The following is a 17285-nucleotide window of genomic DNA, read 5'->3' as shown; positions in this document are numbered from 1 at the left end:
GGATGGACTTTTGAGAGAAGGTTATTTATGGTTTATTAATATATTATAAGTTATAATATATTAATATGAGATCATATGTTTTAATTAGTATTGATCAAGAATTAATTTGGAATTAATTTAGTGATCAAAATAGACTAATTAAAACTATGGGGACTAATTATGGTAATTAGTTATATTTATATGTGTTGGGCTTATGATCCATGTTGGACCAAGTTTATGTATGGATACATAAAGAGTTGGGCCACATGAATCATGGATCATAAGATCCATGGATATGGGTTTGGGTTATACCCATGACTCTTAGAATTCAACACATATAAATACATATGTTATGACCTAAAACCGCCACCCCTAGTCACCTTTAGGGTGTGTGCATGTTCTTGGAGTTCATGAAGGTTTTAGAGTGCATGAAGATTCTCTCTCAAGTCCTACCTTTGTCCTTGATGTGTTGTGACTTCATTTGAGGCTTCCACACTATTGGGGCTAAGTTCTTAAGGCCAAATACATCAAGACTTCCAGCCACACAAAAGGTATGTTACACTATCTAGTATTTTATGTAGTTTGTATGACAATTGCATGCTAGCTATACGTTCAATACCTTGGAAACCATTTGCATGTATAATTAGTGAAAACATAGGTCCAAGGTATTTAGGGTTGTATGTGCACCATAGGATGTTGTATTATACCAAAACCCAACACCAAGTTGCATCAATGGTTGAAAAGCTTCCTCCTGGTTGGATAGACTTCAAAAACTACCTTAAGCATAAGCGAAAGGAGATGTCTGTGGAGGAACTGGTGGTGCGTCTTCGCATTGAAGTGGACAATCGAATGGCATTGAAGAAAGGCAGTGAAGATGAATCTTATAAGGTTCATATGGTGGAAGCTGGTCAAACTTCCTAGAGCAAAAGCAAGGGACCTCACAAAGGGAAAGCAAAGGGCAAAAACCTAGGCCCCAAGGCAGGAACTTTCAAGAGAAATTCAAGTGCTACAATTGTGGCCAACCGGGTCACAAGGCTTTGGAGTGCCCGCAACCTAAGCGGGAAAACCATCAAGCAAACATGGTGAATGATAACATGGAGTTGGTGACCATGATAACTGATCTCACGACTATGGTTTCTGAAGTGAATCTCATGAATACAAATTCAAAGGAGTGGTGGATTGACACGGGGGCTACTCGTCATGTGTGTCATGATAAGAGTGTTTTCAACACCTACAAGGAAGTTGAAGATGGTGAAAAGCTCTACATGGGAAATGCAGCTACCGCGGATATCAAAGGTGTTGGTGATGTCATTCTAAAAATGACTTCGGGGAAATATGTGAAGCTTAGGGATGCTTTGTATGTTCCTAAACTTTGTAAGAATCTCGTTTTCGGGTGGTTTGTTGAACCAATTTGGTTTTAAGCTAGTGTTTGAGTTGGACAAGTTTATTTTGTCCAAAAATGGTATGCTTTTTGGAAAAGGATATGCCTTGAATGGCATGTTCAAATTGAATGTAATGGTGATAAACAAAATGAATAATGCAAGTTCTAGTTCTGCTTATTTGCTTGAGTGTTCAAATGTTTGGCATGGTCGCTTAGGACATGTAAATTACAATTCTATTAAGCGATTAATTAAACTAGACTACATACCAAAACTTAATATTGACTCAAATCGCAAATGTCCCACATGTGTTGAAGCCAAACAAACTAGATTACCTTTCCAAACAATCAAAAGAACACACTGAACCTCTTGATTTAATTCACACTGATGTTTGTGATTTAATGTCAATTCCTACTCAAGGTGGGAACACATACTTCATTACATTCATCGATGATAGCACAAAATAGTGTTACATATATTTACTTAAGAGTAAAGATGAAGCAATAGACAAGTTTGTCTTGTACAAAAATGAAGTTGAAAATCAACTCAACAAAAGAATTAAAGTAGTCAGAAGTGATAGGGGTGGAGAATATGTTTCTCCTTATGCTGAATTTTGTGCAAAAAATGGAATTCGTCATGAATTCACATCACCCTATTCACCTCAATCCAATGGAATTGCTGAAAGAAAGAACCGTACCTTGAAAGAAATGGTCAACGCCATGATAATTAGTTCGGGTGTAAACCAATCAATGTAGGGGAAGCTATTTTTTCAGCTAACTATCTTTTAAATAAGATACCTCAAAAAGAAAAGAATGAAACACCCTATGAACTTTGGATGGGAAGAAAGCCATCATATAAGTACTTACGAGTGTGGGGGTGCCTAGCTAAAGTTGTTGTACCACCGCCTAAGGTACAAAAGTTAGGACCTAAAACAATGGATTGTGTATTCATTGGGTATGCACAAAGCAATAGTGCTTATCGTTTCCTTGTGCATGATTCTAAGAATCCTAAAATACACAAGAATACCATAATGGAATCAAGGAATGCTTCATTCTTTGAAGATGTATTTCCTTGTTTGAACAAGGAGGTTGAAAGACCATCTTTACCAAACAACGAAGCTGTTCTAGAGGAAGAACAAGCTCAATCCGAGGAAGAAGAGATAGAACTCACAAGAACTAAGAGGGCTAGAGTCGAAAAATCATTTGGTGATGATTTTTATACCTATGTGGTGGAAAGTGAACCTAAAACCTACCAAGAGGCGGTTACATCTTCTGAGGGACCTCAATGAAAAGAAGCCATAAAAAATGAGGTAGAATCTATCTTACAAAATCATACGTGGGAACTAGTGGATCTACCTCCAGGTAGCAAGCCACTGGGTTACCGCTGGATTTTTAAGAGAAAGATGAAACCTGATGGTAGTATTGATAAATACAAGGCAAGACTAGTAATCAAAGGTTATAGACAAAAGGAAGGTCTAGATTACTTTGATACGTATTTGCCGGTAACACGAATAACATCCATTAGATTAGTTCTTGCCATTGCAACTATTAGAAACCTGCAAGTTCATCAAACGGATGTGGAAACTGCTTTCCTAAATGGGGGGTTGGAAGAAGAAATTTATATGGAGCAACCTGAGGGCTTCATTGCCTCGGGACAGGAGAATAAGGTTTGTAAACTTGTTAAGTCTCTATATGGATTAAAACAATCTCCAAAACAATGGCATCAAAAGTTTGATCAAGTCATAATGGAAAGTGGCTTTAGAATCAATGAGTGTGATAAGTGTATCTATGTGAAAAGTACCACTCAAGGTTATTTCATCTTGTGTTTATATGTTGATGATATGCTTATCATTGGTTGCGATGATAAGATAATAAGATCTACAAAGGATATGTTGAAATCCAGGTTCGACATGAAAGATATGGGTTTAGCAGATGTGATTCTTGGAGTCAAGATCACAAGAACCCAAAGTGGTTTGATTTTAAGTCAAACACACTATGTGGATAAGATTCTTGAAAAATTTGCTATGGGAGATACTAGCATAGCTAGAACTCCAATTGACACTAATCAACATCTACGTAAAAATAGAGGTGATAGTGTTAATCAAGTGGAATATTCAAGAATTATTGGCAGTCTGATGTATCTAATGAGTTGTACCAGGCCTGACTTAGCATATGTTGTGAGAAGACTAAGTAGATACACTAGTAAACCCAATTCTAAACACTAGAAGAGTATTACTAGGTTGCTAAGGTATTTAAGGTACACGCGAGAATATGGACCGCATTATGGCAGACATCCAGTAGTTATCGAAGGATACACAGATGCAAATTGGATATCTGACATAAAAGATTCCATATCTACAAGTGGATACGTGTTTACACTAGGAGGTGCGGCTGTAGCCTGGAAATCATCCAAGCAAACAGTTATATCCAGATCCATGATGGAATCTGAATTTATCGCCTTAGATATTTTTGTTGAAGAGGCAGAGTGGCTACGTCAATTTGTAGAGGACATTCCTGAATGGCCTAAGCCGGTAACGGACATATGTATACATTATGATAACCAATCGGCAATTGGTAGAGCTCATAGTACAATGTATAATGGGAAATCAAGGCACATTAGACGTAGACATAAAACAATACGACAACTAATATCTACGGGGTTATCACGGTTGATTGGGTAAAGTCAAAGGATAACATTGCGGATCCGCTTACAAAAGGCTTGAGTAGAGATGTAGTTTACAAGTTTTCAAGAGGAATGGGACTAAAGCCCATGAGGCAGGTCACTGTAGGGGGAGATAACATTACTTCCTAGTCCATTCCTACATGTAGTGACAAAATTAGGCTAAACATATGGTTTTTAATGATTCTTGGAATCACCTATGTGAGAGAGAAATGGGGTCGCTTCGAAGGGAATTATGGGGGCATAATTCTTAAAGCTCTTGCAGAACCAGGTTATTGTTCATGACCAAAAAGAAGACGTCTATGAGGATATGACCTTGTCAGGGAGAGTCCTGTGAGAATTAGATTGTCATCTACACAAATGGCAGCTCAGTTCAAAGACATCGAGCTCTACTAACTGCTAGGAGATTAAGTGTAATTTTTTAAGGGATGGTTCAAAGGATAATACCTACCTATCCTATGTAGGATTCAACTGTTGAAAATTTCGTTTGGAAATTGGATGTGCAAATATCGATCTCCATTCATGTAGGGGATTGTTGGAAAATTTAGTATAAATATCTATATTTTTACTAACTTTGGACATATATAAATATATACATATGTTGTATATATAATTAACTCTAAGTGGGTTTGTGTTCTCCTCCATGAGAACTTCGAAACGATATATTATATGTCCAAAATGGAGTATATGTGAATGAGATATCGATACTCAAAGGTGGGTATTTGAGAATAAATTTTGCAAAAGAGATGAATGTGGGAATGAGTCCCACATTGGTAGAGAGACCAAACTCAACAAGGTTTATAAGTTTGAATGCATGAAAGGCTTACAAGCTTGTGTCTATGGTTTTACTATAATTCCTACCCGCGCGCAGGGGGGTGCAAATCTTGGATTTCCTAGACCAAAAACACCGAACTTATGCATGGGCGCGACCTGCGGACACGAATGCCATTCCGAAAACTCGGGCTAGTGCTACCCTCAATTTTGGTCCTTATTTTTGAATTCTGTAATGGATGCATTAATTAGTAATTAATGACATTTATTGGAATTCAATGCACAATCAATTCCTTAATATCGAATTGATTTGTTCCATTACGTATTCAAATATAAAAGGAGACCTCTTTCATCTCATTTGATACACGAATGGAAATACTCTTATTCCTCCTCCTTCTCTGTACACCTGCTTCCGACGACTCTTTTAGGCAACTGGAAATATTCGGCAGTACACATACTGTTAAGGTTGTTGTACCCTGGGAACAGACGGGAAATCTGTTTAAGGGAATCGAGTCCAACTCGAGCCTCAGCCACATCGTTTTCTTCTAATATTTTCTTTACATGAATCTTCAAAGAAGAAAAACGAAGTCCTTACACTAACAGTAGTTATGTTATGCGAATTAAACTTTTATATGGTACATTTTAGGTGCGCTTGAGAGTGGTATCAGTTTGAACCAAGAAGTGGGTATCAAACGACCATCTGATACTCGATGGGGTTCTCATTTTCCATCTCTATTGAATATCAATAACATATATTCTTCTGTTTGTGAAGTACTTGAAGACCGTGGTAGATATAATAGTGATCGTGATTGTAAAGCTGAAGCAATTTGCATCTTAAGGTTATTAAAGTCGTTTAATATTGTGTTTTGTCTACACTTGAAGGTTGATATATTAGGAGTCACAAATCATTTGAATACAACATTACAAACAAAAGACCACGATATCGTAAATGCCATGAATCAAGTAAGTAGCTCTAAAAAGCAATTCAAGAAATTAGAGATGTAGGATGGGAACCACTTTTAAGGAATCTTACATTGTTTTGCGATAAACATGATGTTAGAATTATGGATATGGAAGATGAATATTATGATGGATTCAGTCATCGAAGTGGTTCACAGGTTGGTAACGTTTGATATTACCAAATTGATTTATTTATTCTGTTTTTTCATTAGAATATTAACTTTTTTTTCAGGTTAACAACTTGCATCACTATCATGTTGATGTATTTAAGGCAGTGATTGATATGTAACTTCAAGAGCTTAACCATCGCTTTAACGAAGCCAACACGAAATTAATTCTTTTCATAGCTTGTTTATGCTCGTGTGAGTCTTTTAAAGCCTTTGATTTCGATAAACCAATGGAAATGACTACACTTTATAGGGAAGAGTTTCGAACATAATGTGATCTTCACGTTCTTTAAGTTGAACTTAAAAATTACATTAAGGATGTGTGAGAAGATGAACAATTTAATCAATTGAAGAGCATTGGAGAACTTTCCAAAAAATGGTCGAAGAGATAAAGCATACAGTATATCCTAAGGTTTACCTTCTCTTGAAATTTGCATTGATCTTACCCGTTGCAACAGCGAGTGTGGAATGCGAATTTTCAGCACTAAAGTTAGTAAAGACTGATGTACACAACAAAATGGGTGATCAATTTTAAGTGATACTGTGGTGTCATATATTGGAAAAAATGCTTTAGATAGTATTAGTAATGATACAATTGTGAAATTATATCAAGCTATAAGACCTTATCGGGTACAATTGTAAAAACTTAATTTTTTTTTTGCTTTTACGACTCAATCCGATTTGAACCCACAATAATTAATATTTCCTTTAATATTTTTCTTCTTTTATCAGTTTCATTTAAATAGTGAACCATGTGGTTTTATATTCTAGGCTCGCCAATCGCAGGTGAGACTCTTTTCCATTTTTCCAAATAAATAACATATTATAGCATCAAACGTACTATTGTAGCAAATAAAACTTGTTAATCTATCGCCATTTTACCCCAAGTATGAATTGATTTTTATCAATAATAATAGATAGCATCATGATATTCATAACAAATAGTCATAAAGTAAATCTCCGACATACTTTTTTCTCTCCTAGAAATGATTTAGTTGACATCATATCAAAATGACTATGAATGACAATCTTTAATGATCTTTTTATGCGTTTCCTTTAACAATAACAATTATAATGTTATCATTTGTGAAACAATGAAAATACATAAACTTTCGAATATTTAGTTTCACAAAGGTAATTGGTCCTTGTAGAAAAAATAGGAATGCACTTTCAAGAATATCTTTATAATACCATCTATTTTAAAATACATTCTCTCAAAATATAAATTTTTAAATAGAAACATAATTAGGATACATAAAAGTAAAGTAAGATGGTAAAAAAATGACCATTCTGCCCTAAACAAAAAATAATCATCCCCCCTACAAAAGAGTAACCCTTCTTGCCTCTGACTGTTAACATATAATTATTTTTAAAAGACTATTCTTATTCTGGAACAAAAGTTAAGAAAAGTTTGACAATTTGGTTTAAATCTCATAAATTTAAAGTACAATGCTAAAATTGGTAAAAATGAAAAACAAAAACTTATTAACAGGAACTGAAAAGCTACAATGTTATCATTTTGTAAAATAATGAAAATATATAAACCTTTTGAACTATTTTCCATTTATTTTTAGGAATGGCCATTCAAATTACAATGGTTTAATAGGAAACAAAATTAAGAAATCAGTTTTTTCTTAAAGTACAATGCTATTTTCTGCATATGATACATAGTTTTGTTTTATATTTTCTCTTTTTTCTGGAAAATAGTTTGAAACACACACAACAAACATACCCTAACATACATTAAGCATATTTTTGTTTTAAATTGAGAAATAGAAGATGAACATATTGCATATAAAATATGCAGCGAATGATTAATCTAAGTACAAAGAAAACTAACTTGATGTTCTATTTTCAGTTGTATAGGATGTAGGGATGAAGAATCGTATTTTGGAGCTCTATAAGAAATACAAAGAGAATGAAAACATATATTTATAAGAGATGAAATTGATTAAAAAGGTAATAATATATAGGGTAAATATACGGTATATTTTAGTAGACAATCATTTTAGGTTACTGATTTTAAGGGATAAAGTTAGCAAGTTTTTAAATTAAACAAACTTATCACAAATAGATAGCATTAACATATATGTTTTCCAAATTATAAGGGATTAGATACCCAATTTAAAATCATCCGAGTTAAATGACATGTAAATATGAGTAAATTTTGCAATAACTAGAATTAATTTTTCCCGATTTAATGGGAATAATGTAACAGCCCAAAAACCAGAAGAAAATTTTTCATTTTTATTTTTCTAAAATAAATAAGTACCACAAATATAAAATCTATTCCAAAACCATCACAATGTATAATTGTTATATCATCAGAATACAATATCAAAAATGCGGAAATAACGGGAGAGAATGTTGTGCCATCATGCCGAGCCCTTCCCCTTAGTACCGGAAGTGCCTGAAACCATAAACACAAACTGTATGAAAACACTTAATGAGTTTTCCAAAAATACCACATACCAACAAACAATTAATGTTATGGGCCAAATCATAGTCTTACATTCAATTATTGTCGATGGCCTAATCCCGGTCTTAGTTACATGTGCTAGTGGTCAGATCCTGGTCTTTCATAAAATTGCCAGGGGCTAGATCCTGGTCTTCCATACAATTGCTAGGGGCCACATCTTCGCCTTTCATACACATATTACTCAAATAATCTGCATACTATAACGCAAAGGATAGGGCAACTTTGGTGCCTTCGACCCATTAATACAATGAGAAACTTACCTCAGCCTGCTGGAATCAACAAGATGCTCGACTACTGAACAGAAAAGCCCACACTAACACAAACAAATAGCCCTAATCAGAATTAGGTCATAATCCCAAATCATGGGCCTAAGCCCTAAGTCCAAACTCCTACGATAAGGGCTAGTTGCCTTTCGCATAATGAGCCTAACCATTCTTTGCTCAAACGCAATAACGGGCTCCAAGGCTCAAAAGGCCCAACTACCCCACTTAAGGCCCAATAACATAAATCAAAGGCTCACATACTCTAAACAGGTTAAAGCCCCAAACCAACTAAGGCCCAAAAGATCCAAAAGCCCACTGGGGCGTACGTGCGGCACATTCTCAATACGACTGGCGTACTTCAACCGCATGCAGTATGCGTTGCTTAAACTTGGTACGCTCAACGTATTGAGCTGCTCAACACATTTAGCTATTTGGTGCTTAACCCATACATCCACTTAATCTAACTTCCAGATCTCGGTCATTAAGGGGGTCCTAGGGAATAAAGTTGGCAACTTTATGCCTTAGCATGTCTTATGGGACTCTAACATCCATTTTTGTTCATCAAGGCTCACATTAAGGTCTTAGATTCATGCATGGTTTCATATCAACCATCAAGATAACATTTTTATGTCTCTAACACATCATAGGGACTAAGATCTAGCATTTCTAGCTTCTGGAGTTGCCCAAACTCACAAAAGAGAATACATGGACCTAAATGAGCTCATAAACATACCCTAACTCTAGCTATCAAAAGGATCAACAAGGTATGAGCTTTTTACCTTCAAAAGCTTCCTAAGATGATGTAGATTCAGGATCTTGAAGCTCAACCACGTCCAAAGCTTGCTCACCAAGTTCTTCTTCTTGAAAACACACCAAAAAGGCCACTAAAGTTATTTCCAAGCTCAAAGATCACTCTTAATGGCAAACTAGGGTTTTAGGGTCGCTAAAAGCAATGGAGGCTAATAAGGGTGAGGGTCCAAGGGTCATAAGTGTGTTTAACTAGGGCTCTTGCCCTAAAATCAGGGTTATAACTGTGGTTATGTACGCCCCGCGTACGTGGCTTAGATTCCCGATCCATCATGCTCATGTACGCTAAGAGTACATAGATGTACGCCCACCGTACGAGGGGACCCTTTTCAAAAATATGATTTGCTTTAAGGACTAAAAAGGAAAATACCTGGACTTGAGTGTTACAAATAATATGACTGTTTCCATTATTTAATTTCACATAATCAATAATGAACAACCGGATTTAATAGGCATGGTGTTTATAGTAGCACAAGTGCATAAGACTAGTGGATGTGGGCAACTAGTTATCACACCTAAAAGTTGCCACCTCACATATCATGTCAATATGGTGTTATAACACAAAATGGAGGAAATAGGCAACTAGTTATAACACTTCATGTCATCATTTCTTTTTTCTTTTCTTTTTTTCAATTTTATTTTGTTATTTAAACAAAATTAATTAAAACATGTTATTTAAATAAAACCTACTTTTTAATTAAACATAACATTTAAAAATCTAAAAAAGCCATTACAACAAAAAAATAACATTTAAAAAGAAAAATAAATAACATTTTTGCCCCTAATTTATTCATTAATATTTCCATCGTACATAAAACCAGTCAAATCTTCTCGAAGTTGCTTGTGTTTTCATGCATCTTGAATATCGACGACCCTATGTAAATATTGCGTTATCCCGGGCTGAAATTGCATGTGCCTGGGCTCCGAAGCCGAATACTCCGCAATCTTTTGTCATTTATCTTCAACCACCATGTTATGCATTATGATACATGCATACATAATATATTGTAGAACGTCTAACTGATATGGCCCTGCCGCATGTTGAACTATGTGTCATTTCGACTTTAAAGCTCTAAACTCTAAAAACATGTTCCACATCCTTATGTGCTCCGTCATGTTTTCTCTTGGAAAATTTGTCTCTTGGTTCCATTGGGTGTCAAAACGCCTTCACGAATGTGGAATGTGCCGGATATATTCCATCCGTAAGGTAATATCCAAACTTATATTCATTTTCATTCACTGTAAAAGGAGCATCTGGTGCCTTTCCTGAGAAAATATCATCAAATATTGGTGATTGATCAAGAACGTTCACGTTGTTGTTCGAACCCGCAACCCCGAAAAAAGAATGCCAAATCCATAAATCTTGGGAAGCAATACCCTCTGATACTAACGAAGGCGTTCCATGATGAACATTTGCATACTGGCATTTCCACGCCACAAGACAATTTCTCCATTTCCAATGTGTGCAATCAATGCTTCCAAGCATACCAAAAAACCATGTCTTTCTTTATGCGCCACATATAGTTGTTGTATATCATTCAATGCAGGTTTGCGCAAATAAACGTCAACGAAGGTTTCAACAACACCTCTCACCAATCTATACAAACTTTCTCTTGCAGTTCTCTTAGACAGTCTCATATAATCGTCAATCGAATCAGGCGACTCTCCCATTTCCATAAGCTTAATTGTGACAACAGATTTCTGCAACCCTGTGAATCCTCGCTTACATCTAGCATCATATCTCATTTGGAAAAATTCATATCTAAATGTAAATTTAATATGTAAAAGCTATATTTGAAAGAAACAATGTATTTAAATTATGTAACAACTATATTTTAAAGAAACAATACATGCTTTCCAAGGCGTTGGCTATCCGAACAAAAACATTTTTCCGCAAACGAAACCTTCTTTTGAAATCGTGTGGCTTGTAGACAACTTTTTTTAGCTGCCACCTCACAAAAACGATTGTGGGCGTTGCTCACACGGAGTGCTCTAAAAGGAATTTCAGTTTCATATTATAGGCATGTAGAAGATTTAGGAGGAATTGAGGATATGTCATGTGGCACATGAGGGAGATACCATATAAGCCATCAATTAGGGACTTTCCAGTTTGTGGTTCATACTTGCCATAGTGGGTGTTTTAGGCTGTTTTTTAGCTTGTTTAAATGCATTCATAGGGTTAATTTCGAATTTAGAAGAAATGCATACTAATGGTGATGTTTTGTAACCGAATAACTCGCCTAACCCAAATAAGGCTTGGGGTAATTAGTCGGGTCTATTCGGTTTTTGGGTAATCAAGTTTGGTTTTAGTTATGTTTTTTAGTATTTCGTATGCACCGAATAAACAATTAGATTAATATTTTAATATTTTAAATTTTTTATAGAGATGAAACTTACCTTTTAATTTACTTTAATAATATAACCTATCATAAGATGTAAAAACAGGTATGAAATGTACTTCGATATTCTCTAATGTTAAAACATTACGCAAGTTGTAAAGCGGAGGTCGAATACTAAAATAGTGTTGCAACTTATGTGTAGTTAGGTTTATTCCAGACCCTTATTATCCATAGTAAAAAACTTTAGAATAAATTTATTTAAATGGTATATGTGGCATCTTATTTCTGCATATCAAGAATTGCATTCATCATTTAAGAAAAAAAAGAATACTATCTTGCTTTGATACCAAGTTTATGAACACAAGAACAAAAGTCATTTCAATACAATGAAAGGACGAATGCATTCAACAGTAATAAACTCAAAGCTAACTGAAACATGTGCTCCCGAAGGATGCCTAATTTATTCAATTGGAGTAAATCGTTTCTCTCATACAAGATAAATACTGCCAGGTTCCCTTATTTTTTCACTCTTAACCCAGTTAAGTAGACTTGATTAAAACAAAGATTCAACCAGGTAAAAGAAAAAAAAATTGAACAATACCAAATTTTGGGTAAAGAATACCAACAAACACTGTGTAGCAAACATTCATAATATCAGTTGCAATTCCATCAGTAAAAATCATTAATCGTCATTCCTGGGTACACAAGAGGGCATATTCCTTTCATCAACTATGATCTCCAGTTCATAGTTTCCCACAACATCTTGCTCCTGTCGTATTTTTTGAAGGGATACGAGAAGAGAAGCACAACAATTCACAACGTAAATACACTCAAGCGTTGAGATGTCCCCTAATTCAAGGGGTATCTCTTCAAGATCAACACAATTCACCACCTCTAATTCTTTGAGACATGGAAAGTTAATACTTGAGGCTTCCAATTGTTTGATATTTAACTCTTCAAGTCTCAATATTTTTAGTCGTTGAAACTGCTCCTCACCTGTTTCCCACAAGGTTCCCTTAAGGCATTGTCTTCTAGTATGAGAAACTCAAGATTAGGTAACGATTGAATGATCGACATATCGCTCCATGGTAGACCACACCTTACAAGTACAAGTTCTTTCAGTGTTGAAGAGAACCTAATGTAATTCTTTCCCATGTTTGGTTCACCTCTGACAAATTCTCGCTCAACTAATCTCCTTCTGCTGTAGCCCAACCCAATCAACTTTAAGCCTTGAAGGTAATGGAGTCCTTCAAAGTCATTTTCGTCATCAGAGTAAATACTACATGCAAGATTCTTGATACGTGGAAAATATTTCTTAAAATTATCTACCCCAACTCCCACCACCACATTCGAAATAGATTCCAGTTTCATAGGTTTTCCAATAGAAGGAAGAAAAAGATCTGCATTACAGCCTAAATGCCTCAGATTCACCAAATTCGATATGCTACTAGGTAAAAGCATAGAACTAGAACTTGTTCTAACAAGGAGGGATTGAAGGTTCCATAAATTGCATATTGATGATGGGAATAATGAAATCCAAATTTCAAGGTACCTTAAGTGAACTAGTAATGCTAAACTGGGGGAAAAATCTATCAATTCACATCTTTCTAGATTTAACACCCTAAGAAGTGCAAACGACCGGAAAAACTTTGAGATATTGTCAGTAAAGGTTGTTTTCCTATGATTGCACAAAAGCGATCTAATATTTGGGGTGGACTGACGACACAAACTCATAATGTCGATTTCTTGATTTGTGACCACACGGCATTGCTCATGTGTGGTAATTGCCTTTTTCCGATTTCTTAATTTATTGATTTGTTTTCCTATGATATCACAAAGACCACTAGATGGTGGTTCTATTTTGAGGAAGAAGTTTTCTTCTTTTCCCTTTTCCACAGATAGCTGCCTCACAAGATCATGGACTTTACAAAATTGGACATCACCTGTAATATACAATTCTTCTACAATAAGAAGATTTCTGTCAACCAGATCCATTAGGTAACCCTTCCCGATTTCCTCCAAGCTTCGACATCCATCATCCTGTATAAATCCCTCAGCCATCCATAACAGGATCAACGTTCGTGCAACGATCCAAGAGTCTTCTGGAATCCCTCCCAGATAGAGAAAGCAGTCTCTCAAGTGAAGAGGTAAATGGTGGTAACTTAATGCTATTGTTTCCAGACATCCTTTCTCATCACTAGCAATGTAAGAATGCACACTGCAAGAAATTTTTACCCACAAATCTTGACTCCTTGCTTCTTTTGCTAAAGCTCCTGCCATCACAACCACAGAAAGCGGCAATCCATGACAGTTTTTTGCAATTTGCTTTCCAGGTTCAATCAACCATTCAGGACATTCATCTTCTTGGAACGCCTTCTCACACAACAACTTCCAACTTTCGTCATCTGACAAATGTTGTAAATGATGAATAAGTCCGTGTGATTTTGCGTGCGAAGCAACTTCAGTGAGTCGAGTAGTAAGCACAATGCGACTTCCAGTGTTATCATCAGGGAAAAATAATTTCAGCTTATCCCATGCCTCTTTACTCCAGATATCATCAATGACAATCAAATATTTCTGACGGTTTAGGCGTTTGTGCAGCTTTTCATGAAGTTGAGAGTTTGTTGCTTCTTCAAGCTCTAATTGTTTATCTATGGATGACAGAACTTGAATCAATAGGTCCCTCTTGTCATACGTTTGTGAAACAGTGACCCATCCACGGACATGAAAATGATATACAACATAAGGATCAGTGAACACTTTCTTTGCAAGGGTAGTCTTACCGAGTCCACCCATACCAACAATAGAGACCACATCCAAATGCTTTCCATCTTCAACAAGTTTGTCCCGTATAATCTCAGCATCACGATCAATCCCCACGACGATTTTTTCCACTGCTTTCTTGGATCCTACCAAATTTCTAGTGTTGGAAGTTCCAGCAACGGAAGCTAACTTCATCGGCAGTCTGTCAGTTCTTTGAGACGAATCCATCTTCATATGATCGATTTTTGCAGTCATGAATTCCACTTTGATAGACTTAATTGATCTTATAACATCCTCAAGATTCAGAGAGGTTTGAAAGACATCAGAGATAGTGAAATACTCGTTATATCTACAGTAGACAGCAGATAGAAAAATATCGACGATATCTTCTGCCTCTTCAGCTGTAGCTTTGAATCTTTTCTTCAGTTTTCTCACTTTTTCAAAGTTGTATAGATCTTGGTCTTCGTGGTTGAAAAGGGTTTGCATCATGGAGTCAAGCTCTTCATAAAGCAGTTGGAATTGAGGCCTTTCACATAAGATTGATGGGTTGTTGATCATTGGAATATCATCGGAGTATATCAGCTGCTTCAGCTTTTCCATGAACATCTGGACATGTGCGTATTCCATTTTGTTTCCTCCTCTTGTGAAGAACTGGAAGGTTGGTTCTTTTGAAAATTCCTTGTAAATTAGGTGGACTGGGTTCATGTTTGTAAAATGGGGTTATGGTCCCACCAATCCACTAACTCCGAAATAGTGGAAGGTGCTATTTTTATAATTTCAATTATTTGTCGAATAAAATGCATATAATTGAAATTATATGTTAGGTAGGTTTTTTTTTTTATTCCAGTCCGAAATCAATTTCTTTTTATAAGCCTATCTGATTGGGACTTTGGTCTTATAAAATAAAATATCATTGGTTTGGTTTGCCTTTTAAAATTCTATCTGATAGTGAATTTTTGTCTTCTATTTTAATGTTGGGATTTTCTAATATGTGCACTAAGAGCACATAGGGCACATATAAGAAGTATTAATTAATCACAATTATTACCATAATTAAATGTTAAATACATTAATTATAATAAATATTACCATAATAAATATAAAATTCATTAATAATCTCCATAATTAATGCATTTCACATTTAATCATGGTAATATTTTTTATAATTAATACTTCTTATATGTGCCCTTAGGGCACATATTAGAAAATCCCTTTAATGTTTTATGTTTTCTATAAGATTTAAGGGCCCACACGCAACGACTTCCCTACCCACCCCATTCTCATCTCCTTCCTATCGTCGGTGAAAACAACCTACTTCCCCCCTCTTTCTGTGTGGTTGCGTTTTTGAATCCTGAACAAACGTGAGAATGATGAAGATGAATATTAACCCAAAATTTTCAAACCTTCAAATTGGAATCGTCGAAATACAGTCACAGTCGCATTTTATCACTGTTTCATTGGAGCATGATGAAGATAAATGCACCGTAGGATGGCTCTTGTACATTTATTTCAATACTTCAGGTTCCAAGTATGAGAAATTATTCAACCATTTTGACCCAATGACTCCGATTTACAGTGTCCATGAGCAATTCCATATACAGCAGCAGACTGCAGACTGATGTTGGACTTCTTGTAGCAAGCTATAAAGTGGCCTTGAGCCCTTGACACAAGGTTTCACATGGTTGCTGGTAGTATACTATGCTCCTCTGGTTATCGTTTATGGATTCCTGCCTGTCATCAATTGGTTTCACCATTATATGACTCCACTGAGTTGAACCGGTTGCAGGACGCTTTAACAACCATTGATAGGTATTATGGTCTTTTGAACACAGTTGGTGATAAACAAGTCATCCACCATTTACTCCTCGATATAATGCCATGAAGGAAACAAAATGATATCGATTCTACTTTAGCAATTAAAAATGTAACTACCACTTACAATGAAATTCATTCTAATTTAACAATCAAACAAACTGAAATTACAGAAATTAAAATCGATATTCATTAAAACTTAGCATTTTAATAAGAAATTTTAAAACAGTTAGTCAGTAACAAATTGTGATGAAATTAATAAAAAAACAGAATTAGCCACACAAAACAAGATTACTGATCGAATATGAAATTATATTTAAAAAACTTATTCCTTTAGTGAGTACAGTAAAGCAATTGCAAAACATCAAACGATTTTTAACTAAACAGAAAATCAAAATTTGTCAAAGTGACAAATAACTTTAAACATTGTGCCTAGGTAATTGGTAAGGCGATTTTGATTTATACTTTAAAAACCCATAACCAAACACTAATAAATTTTCAGAATTGGGAAGTCATATTTTAGAAGGGGAGATTCAGAATGAGAATTTTTGGCGATTCTGATTTGTATCCGACGACTCCTGGATTTTTGTTCTGTTTAGGAAATGTTTTTGTTAGCCCTAACCAATCAAATTTGGGCCTGATTTTAATATATAAACTAAAAAAATTGGACCTGAGTTTCCCAAATTGATGCCTTGGCTCTGCCCTGACAACGGTTGGGTCTGACCAAGTATTTGGGCCGGACCATTGCTAAATTGCTAAACTAGCATGAATGAAATTTTTATTAAAGGTGGCTTTTGATTCTTGTCTGTCCTCGGAATTTTCATCAAGTAATTTGAAATAATGTGCATGAGTAGAAAACTTTTAATAAACTAAAAAATGTAGAGAAT

At 35.4% G+C, this 17285-nt stretch overlaps 1 protein-coding gene and 1 pseudogene across 1 annotated transcript; both read right to left on the bottom strand.

The window, feature by feature from the left end:
* Positions 1 to 10640: 10640 nt before the first annotated feature.
* Positions 10641 to 11230, bottom strand: LOC145131398 (uncharacterized). The gene is made up of 2 exons (XM_079066087.1): positions 10973 to 11230; positions 10641 to 10904 (listed from the first exon to the last, which is right to left on the bottom strand). The coding sequence occupies exons 1-2, from the start codon at positions 11228 to 11230 to the stop codon at positions 10641 to 10643; spliced, it is 522 nt and encodes a 173-aa protein (XP_078922213.1).
* A 1019-nt stretch (positions 11231 to 12249) lies between these two features.
* On the bottom strand, positions 12250 to 15306 carry LOC145132826 (putative late blight resistance protein homolog R1A-3; annotated as a pseudogene).
* Positions 15307 to 17285: the final 1979 nt, after the last annotated feature.

Source organism: Lactuca virosa, chromosome 8 (genome assembly GCF_052849685.1).
Source record: "Lactuca virosa cultivar CGN04683 chromosome 8, Lactuca_virosa_CGN04683_v6, whole genome shotgun sequence".
Taxonomy (NCBI): Eukaryota; Viridiplantae; Streptophyta; class Magnoliopsida; order Asterales; family Asteraceae; genus Lactuca; species Lactuca virosa.
The sequence above is the reverse complement of the archived record's forward strand: the minus strand, read 5'-3'. Positions and strand labels throughout refer to the sequence as shown.